The sequence below is a fragment of the Leptopilina heterotoma genome, unplaced genomic scaffold (assembly GCF_015476425.1).
Source record: "Leptopilina heterotoma isolate Lh14 unplaced genomic scaffold, ASM1547642v1 Lhet_44, whole genome shotgun sequence".
Classification (NCBI taxonomy): domain Eukaryota; kingdom Metazoa; phylum Arthropoda; class Insecta; order Hymenoptera; family Figitidae; genus Leptopilina; species Leptopilina heterotoma.
In genome coordinates, this window is record NW_025111084.1 from 1,822,595 (window position 1) to 1,834,927 (window position 12,333).

A 12,333-nucleotide genomic window follows, 5' to 3' on the forward strand; every position below is an offset into this window, starting at 1 on the left:
TAAAATTTTTTGTCGCAAATAACCTGAATTCACCGCATAGTTAGCTGTTTACAAAGATGAGGGGTAAAAGTGTAACAATTTGTTGAAATTTAAGTAGATAAAAGAGAATTAGCAGTTGGCCTTCTTTAAGACTCTCGAAGACTTACGAAATGAAAATGGAATTGGACCGGATGCATAATTCTATTCATTGTGATAGGACAATGGGGGGCAAACATTTCGTTCTTATTCATTGAAAGTAACGAGGAATTGGCACTGTACATAATATAATATACAGTCTTTTGAAAGTGAATGATTACGCGGATCGTCGTAAAATAAAATGAAGTTAGTCTTGAGGCGTAATTGAAGTCAGTGACTAAAATTCTTCGTGCATTTCACTTAAATGCACATATCATATATATAGAGATAGTATAAATTTTCTTTGAACTTAATATTAACAGACGATTCTCTCTCTCCCTCTCTCTCACTTTATAAACCAACTCAAAGTGAACACAATATTATTCATTTCCTTTTGAATTCAAACAGGCGTCTCAAATCTAGATTAATCTCACCGCATCTGCTAATTACTGATGGGATTCAACGAGAGTCTCTATAATGATAGTTAAGGCACAAGATTAAATTCAGATATTCCAATAGACTGGCTTATTATATAATTGGAAGAAGATAAAATTCTATTCTTCAATGAAACTATTTGAAATTTTCCCTTTCTATAACCGATTCAAAATAAATTTTCAAATCTCTTTAATCAAAAACAAAATTATTATTAACTATTATAATAATCTGATAATTCAATTCAATTAAATGGTATTTGCTTCAGATACTAAAAGTATTGGTTCGAATACAATTTACTTGATTCAAGTAAAAATGTACCTGATAAATAGACAAAAATAATATTTTAAAATAAATATTTAAATTTATGTTTAAAGATATCAATATATTTAAATACCTATTTATTTTGTCTACAAGAATTAAAATACTTCATTAATGATTTCAATGTGACGCATTTTTGAAATTGAACTATTTTCAAAAATTACAACTGCAATATTCTTCCAAAATTCAATTATTTTTTTGCTGAAATTTTTAAATAAAATTATCAAAAGATTAATTATTTTCTTTCAAAATAAAAATTTAAATATATTAGTTTTACAACAATTAAAATTTTCAAAGATTTTAATTTATTCTATTTGTGCAATTAGTGAAATTTCTGCTCTCTGATAATAGGAGATCAATGCTCTTAACATACATCAACACACAAAGTAATAATCCTTTATATTTTTTCCTCATATTTACGCCACACTTTTATACACGCAATACCATCACTCAATCGATTGTTATTTTAGATTTTATTATTTATTGATTTCGTTCGACATGAGTAATATTATACGTGCTGTATTTCTTACGTACTTTTCTCATTTTACGAGTTTTCCTACATTTTTATACTCTGCCATAAAAGTCGTTATAAATCCCTTTAAGACCTATTCCTTTTTCCCAGAGAAAAATTTTATAAAATAAAAAAAATAAATTCTACATTCAAACATTAAACCCAAAAAAATGGTTTCGAACAAATTACTTTAGTCATTATTTTAATTAATACACAGTGAGAAAGAAGTTTTTTTTAATCCAAAAATAATTAGCCAATTAATACAAAAATATGTTTGAATTACCAAACATATTTTATAATTATACATTAAACTATTACTTCAAATTAGTGAACATTTTTCTTAGCTCAAATTAGTAAAAATTGTTATTACTTCAAATTAGTAAAAAAAATTTCTTTGTTTAAATTAGTAAAAATTTCTATTAATTCGAATGAGTAAAAATTTCTGTTAATTCCAATTAGTAAAAATTTTTCTTTGTTCAAATTAGTAAAAATTTCTACTAATTCGAATTAGTAGAATTGCTATTACTTCAAATTAATAAAAAATGTTCTTAGTTCAAATTAGTAAAAATATTTCTTAGTTCCAAATTAGTAAAAATTTCTAATAATTCGAATCAGTAAAAATTTCTATTAATTCGAATGAGTAAAAATTTCTGTTAATTCGAATTAGTAAAAATTTCTATTAATTCGAATTAGTAAAAATTGTTATTACTTCAAACTAGTAAAAAAAAGTTTATTTGTAAAAATATTTTCAATTGTTTTAAATTTTTTTACTAATTTCAATTGGTTGACGACTCTTTTTTTAATTTATAAATTTATACAGGCATCACATTTAAATTCACTGAACGAATTTTCTTTAATTGTAAAGTATTTCACCGAAATCTAAATTGAAAATCTCTGATTCATGAAAGAAAAGTAGTCTACTGAATAGAAATTTTCACTAATTTAGATTTAGAGTATCGCATTTAAATTTATTGTTTATTAAAATTAAATAAAATATTTTATTTCATAGACAAGAGACTATAATATTATTGTGCGCATTTATATTTGTCTTTCGCGGTCCATTGTTTAATATTTAATTGCGGTTTCTTGTTTATCGAATGAAGAACAAGCGAGGAGGAAATAACAATACATGCGACAATACCGACATAATAATATAATTTCTGCAATTTTTTATTAATTTAGTCTTTTCTCTTTTATGAATTTAGTTTTTTAATTTTTATTCATTTTATTGTTTTTGCATTTTCATTACTTTAGTTTTTGTATTTTTATTAATTTACAGTTTTTAATTTTTATCTCGTCTTTGCATTTTTATTAATTTAGTTTTTAATTTTTTATTTATTTTTTGCATTCTTATTAATTTACTTTTTGATGAAAAGAAAAAAATTTAGTTTTTGCATTTTATTAATTTATAGTTTTTTTATTTTTATTTCGTTTTAGCATTTTTATTAAATTAATTTTTTGCATTTTATTAATTTAGTTTTTGAAGAAAAGAAAAAAAATTTTACTTTCATTTGCAACTAGAACGACATTGAAAATTAATAAAGGAAGAATGAAGATCGCATTTTACTATATAAAAACGAAAAACATTTATTATTAAAATGTTTATAATGGATGAATTCTACACAACGTCACATATGTCAGATAATCTGCAATAAAATGGAGCACTGATTTATCATTAATGATTAGTATGATTAAAATGTCAAACTCATCTTAAGCCTTAATAATATACGTGTTTTATTGTTAGATTTATAAAGTAGAACTTGAGACTTTATCTACAACGCCAATTATTTCAACTCATGGAAATTATATATAGTCAACCTAAATATTACGATAAACTAACTATACAAAAGTGGACTAATTATTAATTTCAATGAAAAAAAAAAAAAAAAATTCTCTTTGTTTTTTATTTTCAAACGAAAATTCTCTCTAATTCGAGGGAAAATTTTTTTCAATTCTAAAATTCAAAACACATTAAATAAACTCAAAACAAAATTATCAATATTAAAAAATAATTAATTTATTTCGTTTGTTTAATTAAAAAATACGTAAATACGAACGAAAATACGTATAAACGAACTTTATAGGTTACAATATAAATGAAAAATTTAATATCTATTCATTAATTTATCATTAGTATTCTACTTTAATTAGTATTTAACTATATTTATTTATTCAATTAATTTAAAGTCTAGAAATATTATCATCTTTTTTTTTAATCATTTTCTATTTTTATTTTTTTAATTAGAAAATCCCCTCGCTGATGACGCTATTTCTCGAAAATGTTTTTTACATTAAACTAATTATTCGAAAAGTTGGAATTTTCATTTTATATTTCCAGATAATTCTAGTGTTATTCACTCAAAGATTAATCACTTATAATGTATAATATGCACTCTACCATTCATTGCGTATTTTTCATTCACGTGTGAGGCACGTTATTACGTTCTCGCATTATTATCAGTCTAAAAGTATTTTATCCTCCAGGGACGAAATGCATCTGAAAATTTTCTTGCCTTCTATATTTATAAATTTTTTTCCCTCTCATTCAAAAATTATTCAATTTTACACTATAATTTAGCAACAATACTATATTCATCAATTTAACAAAACAATTATATTAATTTATCACAAATTTATACTAATTTATCAATCAAAATAATATTATCTAATAAAAACAATAAAAATAATAAAAATAATAATAAAATTTATATCAATCAAAATAATTAATTTTTGTTTGTGCCGATAACAGTACTTCGAGAATATTTTTGAAATTATATTTAATATTAATATTCTCCAACATAATATTTTACAAATTTTTTTTTGTCAATCCAACTATAAAAAAATGAAAAAGAATCCTTTTTTCCCAAAAGAGATGACAAACTTCATAAATATAGAAGGGAACAAAAATTTTTCACAGCAAAAAATTGTCAATTCTGATAAAACTTTTAGACCATAGAATTTCGCACAAAAGGGAGAAGTCACTTTAAAACTTTAGATTTCAAAAGTATTAAAAAGTATTAAAGCATTTGTTGTATTTCAAAAAAAAAAATCGGTCGGAATCTCTTAGGATATTTTCTTTTTTTAAAATATGTATGTATTATATAAAAAAACAAAAATAAAATTTATAGGTATATATATTATATTCAGAAAAAAAGTTGATAAAAACTTTTTAAGACATGAATCTATAAAAATAGGTTAATTTTAAAAAAGGATAAGTTTTTATAAAGGCAAAGAAAAAATGCTCTCACAGCTAGTTAAAATGATTCTAAAGGAATGTATACTGCGAAGATTGAATTTTCTCGCTGAAGATAGATATTTTTCACTTTTTCATCGCGCCTCTACTCGTCTATATGATAATTTACGATCAACTAGTGGTTTAGCAAAAATAAATTTATACTTTCGATTCTTTGAATTCGATTTTTTTAATCGCTTCATTTTTTTTTATAACGATTTTTTAACATTATTTTTTCAATATTTAATATTCTCTTTACTAATTATTATTATTAAGTATAATCCCAATTTAAAAATTAAAAATTATATAATATATATAATATATATTATATAATTTTTCATTACTTAATTTTTATTTATTAATTTATTTATTAATTTATTAATAACAAAATTTGGTTTTTGTTAAGAACGTTTATTAATTATTTTGTAAAAAAAACACCTTAAGTTCGAAACTAGTCGATAAATATAATATGAAACTAAAATAACCGTATTTAGGTATTTTTATTACAAAGTACTTAATTATTATTAAATGATTGCATTTATAAAAATTTTTTAATAATTCGTTTTGAGGAACAAAATGGTGGTTTAATTTCTCCACTTGAGAACGCCAAGGTCACCACCAGATGGCAGTGAAAATTCCAAGAAGGAACTAAACAGCCATCTAGCGGTGACCTTGGCGTTCGCAGGTGGACAGTGGCATCTCCATATTGAATCTCAAAAATTTTAGTCAATATTCCTAATTCTATATTTATTTATAATCAAATGTAGAGAGTTTGACAATTAATATAAACGACTTTCAATTTTTAATTTACTTTCCTTTTCGATATTTTAATCCCTTCAATTTTTTTAGAGTCTTGGAATTAATTTCTTCACTGTAAAATTAATAATTAAAATCCTGATTTAAGAAATTTAGTTTTTTTTTAAACAAGTGTTATTAGTAACTTATTTACAAAAAATAGTAGCTAAATAGTTGTATGAGTTCCAAATCCAGGAATTTCATTAACTTTAAAAAGAATAAAAATTACCAAAAAAATAAGTAAACGATTCATTATGTTTTTAATTCTATTTTTAAAACACTAATGCCGAACGATTTTGATAATTAATCCTCGGGTATTAAAGTATTAATTAAGTGGGTATTTAATTAATATCGATAAAGATAAGAATTTTTTTTTCACACAATCTCTGAATGGAATAAAAAAAGAAATCTTATGTTTGATAAAGTCGCACTGAAGCTTCTAAGTAGAGACGCCCACATGCGACTCTCAACGAGATTTTATTGGCTCTCTTGCGTCCTTGAGGCAAACAACCAATGAAATCTTTGTGAGACGAGAAACCGAAAATTAAAGACAAAGATTCGACACACAAGTATAATTTTAATAATATTCAGTTGTATAATTATAATTATTGTCTCACAGGAGAAAAAAAGTTGTTGACAGGGGGAAAAAATGGTCTCGCAGTCGCGTAGCGGCTGTTCTCTGTTAACAACTTTTTTTCCCTCTGACGTCACGACAATAAAACAAGATTTTTGAACGCGTGTGGTATAAAATATTTCTATCGTCAAATTTTTCGGTAAATTTCGCTATTTTATGGTAATTTGCAGCTGGCTCAGGTGAAGCTTCCTGTCCTTGATTGAATGCTAAACAATACGGTAAAAATTTAAACAAATCGGACCCATTTCTTTTTTTTTTGCAAGGAATATAAACAATTGGAAAATAAGGGAAATGATGCAAATCAAAAGGGCAAAAATAATTTTCTTTTCCCTCGCACCCTAATAATAAAATAGCGGCCCTGCCTATAACGGACATGTGTGAAGAGTTTGGCCATGTGTAAACCGTGTAAACATTGCGCGAGCACTACCACTTCCAAGGACCAAAGCCAATATTATCGAGTTCGGTAGTAGTGTTGAAGTGTGTTACCGGCTCTCTCGCAGCTTGCCTACGTGCCGTATAAAGCGTCGTGTGACAAGAAGCAACCAACTTGTTTTACGTAGTAATTTGATGTTGAGCCCGGCATACAACTCTCAGTCTACAACGGTCGTTTGAATCGATCGCAAACCAACGAAAAAGCGCACAAATTCCTATTATCTTTTTCCCTTTTTTCGTGAAACTCAAATCAATATCACAACTATTAATGGTGGGGAAAAAAAAATAACTCGTGAAAACTCAAACTCTGTTGATCAAAGTGAAAAAAAAAATTTCACACCCTCCGACTTGTAACAGTTTGCTTTCAATTTTCGTTTAGTGACAAAAAGTTTTCTTGCGGAAAAACTTTTTATTTGAACAGTGCCTGAACGAAATATCCAATATTGGTGAATAAAAAATAAACTAAAAAACTTTCCTTTGGGGAATAAAAACTTTTTTCTTTTTTTTTTGAAGAAGTGCTCGCGCGTTTTTTATATGGTTCGTCTAATTTCAAACACAAAGATAGAGAAGAAACGAGAAAATCCAATGATGTGGTTAAAGGTTTTGAGACAGAATATAAATCATCTAACTCGACGTGCCAGAGGTACGTTTCAAAATTTTGAAAAATACTTTCACAGTTTATAATTCAATTCTACAGATGCATGTGCATTGTATCAATACTTTTCCTCATAGAATTTGTATCAATACTTTTTCTAATAGAATTTGTATCAACTTTTTCTAATAGAACAAAAATTTTTGAGATGTATCAAAATAATACTATAGTCTACCACACTTTCATTAAACAGCTTAACCACTTTTGGGTATTTTAATTTAATATTCACAAAGTTCTATCATTTTGACAAGTGGGTGTAGAAGTACCATATCTCTAATTTAGAGTTCTGATTTATTCACAAACTCCCGAGTAAATCCCACCATCAAAAGTTGTTCTATATGATGATAAATATTTCTCACAATTATTCTATTCCCAGGAATAATTTGTTGAATTCTTCGAGAGTACCTAGCAATTTTATTCGAGTGAAACAACTCGATTGTGCAAATCATTTCATCATAAACCCAAAATTTCGTTTCTAAACACAAAAATCTGGTAGAAGTTCCCAAAAATTTATGGACTATCTTTTGATTTTTAATTTGAATACCAAACAAAGAGTGACATTTAATAGAACGTGATAATAAAAAAGTTAATAGTGTAAAATAACAAAAAGGAAACGAAAATATTTGCAGTTTCTGTTATCCGAACCAGGTTCTATACCCGAATTAGTTCGGATAACCGAGGTGCCACTACATAATTTTTGGGTTAATTTTTGCACTATAACCTTTTGTCTATATCCAAGAATGGAAAAAAATTATGCGCAAAAAAGTACAAGGCAACTTTTACTATTTACAAACTAATACCTAAACTTTTAGGAACTTTTGCGCATTTGTTTTTACTTTTACTGTTTCCGGATTTAATTGTTCTTTTAGAAACTTTTGCGCATTTCTGTTTCTTCTACTTTTACTGTTTTCGGATTGAGTTTTGCTTTTCAGAACTGTTTTTTCTACTTTCACTATTATTTGGATTAGAGTTTGCTTTTAGGTTCGAAACAAATTTTCATTTTGAAACAAAACTTTACTTCGCTAAAAGAAACAATTTTTGCTTTCAGTAACTTTTGCGCAAATCTGTTTATTCTGCTTTTACTATTTTTGGATTAAATTCTGCTACTAGGTTCGAAACAAATTTCAGTTTTTATGCAAAACTTTAACTTGCGAAAAAAGAAAAAATTTACTCCGTAAATAGTCAAAAATTGCCTCTTAGAAATGCGCAGAAATTCCTTTGGGTTTTTCTTTTTCTTTTTTTTTTTTTGTGGTAGAAGCAGAAAATAAAATTGCAAATAAAAATGAAAACCGAATAATATAAACTTTCTTCGCACAAACTACTACTAATGCTATATAACTAAATTCCCCAAAGAAGACTTCTTGCATTTGATATATATCTCTTGTCCGCAATCCTGTTCAAATTGAGTTTCACAGAAATTTCAGACCTGGCTCAAATCCAACACTATCCCTGTTACATTAAAACCGGATTGGAATCGAAATGTGTTATTTAATTTCACGACTTAGTAATGGACACTTCATATTAAATTCGCCTCTCAACTTTTCAATATTCTAATAGGCAATTAATATTTTAATAAATTATATTTAATATTAATATTTAACAACAGCAATTATTAAACATTATTTTTATTATCGAATATTTTAATTATTACCAAATCTACTCTAAATTAGAATTAGTAATAATGTAATGAATGTATTTTTGCTTTTTAATTAGTAAATTTTACTGACTGACTTTTTGCTACTGAATTACTAAATTTTACTAATAAATAGTAATTCCTACTAAACAAGTAAAATTTACAGACTGACTTTTTGCTGTTGCTTTGCAAAAAGTCTGTCACAAATTCAAATCAGTAAAAAATTGTACTAATTCAAATTTGGAGTAAATAAATTATGCAAATGGGTGATTCTCCTGAAAGGGACCACTTCACGTGTCTCTAACATGAGGTTCATTATTTAAATTAATTTTTCATTAATATTTTATCAAGTTTAAATTTTTTGAAAAATTTATTTATAATCTACGAAGATTTATCTATCTTTATATAATCTTCTATTGCTTATATTTAAATTTCTTCCTATTTAAAAAACATATTTAATTTTGTCATCGAATTTTGGTTAAACAGAATGTATATTTTATAATTATATTTTAACGTATTTAAACAATTTCAACATATTTATGATATATATAAAATTAAAGTTCAGAATATAAGGATTATTTTTTACTTACATTTGTTTAAAATAAGGTAAAAAAAGTTATTTAAATTATTAATTAAAATAGTATTATCAATGAGAGTAAAAATTAAATTCATCTCCGAAGCCTCATTTTCTATATAATAACATCATATTTTTTAACGTTTTAAACATAATATGTAATCGATGTAAAAATATTTGATGATTAAAACTAAAAATATTGTTTAAAAGATTGTAATATTTTTAAAATTAGAAAAAATGAGAATTTTTTCATTAAATTATCAATTCATCTCCGAAGCCTTTTTTATATTTGATAGGCGTTTTCTTTTGTTTTTAATTTTTTAATCATTGTTTTGAAATATTTAACCCTCAAATTAAATTATTAATTTAATAAAAATAAAATATACAAGCAAAAAGTGCAATAAATTAAAACATAACAATTTATTATTTAAAAAAAATATTCCTACCGAGTTTTTTTTACAAAATAATTAATTTAAAAGTTATAATTAATTATACTTAACCTCTAGAACACATGATAGTAAAATGTTCCTGGAGGTCTTATTTCTGAAAATTAATTTTGCGCAACTTATATTTTTATCTTTAAACATTTTCTAAACTTATTTATGAAAGAAAAGTAACAAAAAAAGAATAATTTGATTTTTTGGAAATTCAACCAAAAAAGGGTCCCTTTCAGGAGAATCACCCAAATATAAAAATATAAAAAATTTACCTAATAAAAAAAGAAAGGTTTCCTTGGAACAGAAAAGTTTATCACAGAATAGCGAAAGTCTTAACGGAAACAACTAAAAATTTCGCTAATATAGTGAAAGTTTTAGCTGCTTCAGGTAAATATTTCTTTCCGTGTATTAATAAAAAAAAAAAAAAAGTTTTCTTTTTACATGTATAAAAAAGTTTTCTTTTCTCATATATAGTGAAAAGAAAATTGTTGCTCAAAAGAAGATAGCACTTTTGCATTTGTCACAATAAAAATAGAAAGAGTGAGAGTTAAATATAGTGAAATTTGACTAAGAATAGAGCACAGGTCACTTCACGTGTGGCACGTTAGTTGACTCGTAAACAAATGAACGTTGCATGTGACGGGCCAAATTGCAACGAATGCACTGAGGCCAAACGTGTTTTCTATTTTGGGTCAGTTTATAAATTTAGTTACAATTTTTTTTTATCTTTATTCTTTTATTTTTCAAATTACATTCGGCACATAATTTGACCGCGAATTCTAGTTCAAGATAAATAAATAATTATCTTAAATTTCAAAAAATCTAATTACAATAATTAAAGTTCAAATTTAATTTTCCCATGTAAAAGAAAAACAGTAATTTTTATTGTAAAGAACAAAAAAAAGAACAATTTTATTATGAAAAAAATATTTGCAAACAAAGAAAAATTAATTGTTTGTCTCGAATAAAATAATAACAATAATAAATAAAGAGTTTGAAATCGTGTGAGATTGGAATAAATAATAATAATAATAAAAACTGATAAAGTAATAACAAAAATAAAAAAAAAATTGAGGTTTTGTTGCAAACAAAAAAGTGGGGTTTTGTTCTAAAACAAAAAAAAATAGCATCTACGTTGTCGTGTTAATTATGTAATGCGATCATTTTCTATTTTGAATTTTTTACATTTGTTGATTACTAAACAATAAATGAACGATATTTTTAATATAGTCAAGGAATGTTTATCTTGTTTTCGACTGAATCAAACGTTTGCAACACGTGAAAAACATCACGTAGTATTGTGCGTAGTATTTTATAAAGCTCATTTTTTCTAGTTGTAAATAGTAAATATGCCATAAATGGCATAAGGTTAATCGAATGCGGATCAAACATTTATTTATTGTAAATATAACGATATATGTGATATGTTGATTTCAAATCATTTAACCTCAATGTGAGAGACGTATTTATACTAAAAGCAATTAAAAAAAAACAATTTTGCATTTTTTTTGTCATCATTCAGTCAATTATTAGTTTTTTATTTTTGCTCTTATTTTAATTTTAGTTAGATTAGTATTTTCAATTTAATTCTTTAAATTAATATTATCAACTTAATTGTTAAAAATAATATTGTCAATTTAATACCTAGTTTAAATAAATTTCGTCAATTTAATTGTTTAAATTAATTTTGTCAATTTAATAGTTTAAACTAATTTTGTCAATTTAAATGTTTATAAAATTTAAATTTAATTTAATTTAAATGTTAGAAATATTTTGAATTTATTTCGTAAAAATATATAGCCTTCATTTGACAATTCAAAACTTTCGAAACTTCAAATTAATATTACCAACAATTTATTGAAAAAATAGTTGTAATAAATTCTTGTTTAATTTTTGATTTGCAAACATTTGTATAAAAAATAATAATAAAATTTTGACTGACTAAAAATTTCATTTCATAATGAAATGAGAATAGCATATCAAATTGAAATAATTAACCTATTTAATTTAATTATCGCTCGCAGGGCACAAATAATAATAATTTTTAATTCAATAAATATCAAAGATTATCTTTGTTAACGTAATACTTTGATATAAATAGAGACAATATGATAATATGCTATATTATTATTGACGTAAAATCCATCTTGAACATTATGAATATTAAAAAAAATTCATTAGAAACGATATTTTATGACAAGCATTTTCTTATTATTTTCAATATTAGACTATTTACTAACTATTTTTAATATTAGCCAATTTACTATTTTCAATATCAGACAATTTACTATTTTCAATATCAGACAATTTATTCTTTTTAATATTAAAAAATTTACTATTCTCGCAAAAACATTTTTTTAATTAAAAAAAAATTTTTGGAACTAAACTGCCATCTGGCGGTGACCTTGGCGTTCGCAGGTGGACAGTGGCAACTCCATATTGAATCTCAAGAATCTTCTTGTGATTATAAACTTTAATATAATAATAGAAGTCTTAATTTAAAACAAACACCTAAAAAATTCTTCTTTTCCTAATAAATAATTATTTCTGTTCTCATATCATTCAA

General features: G+C 24.6%; 1 protein-coding gene across 2 annotated transcripts in view; it reads left to right on the plus strand.

The window, feature by feature from the left end:
- LOC122507046 overlaps positions 1-12,333 on the plus strand; it is a 52,747-nt gene that overhangs the window by 15,838 nt on the left and 24,576 nt on the right. Inside the window, exon 1 of one of the 2 annotated variants that reach the window (XM_043619559.1) lies at positions 6,511-7,114. The exons of the other annotated variant lie outside the window; for it this stretch is intronic. Coding sequence (XP_043475494.1) covers positions 7,006-7,114 — 109 coding nt within the window. The 5' untranslated portion in view covers positions 6,511-7,005. Of the gene's footprint in view, positions 1-6,510; positions 7,115-12,333 lie in introns of those variants that run through there. 2 annotated transcript variants of the gene reach the window in all.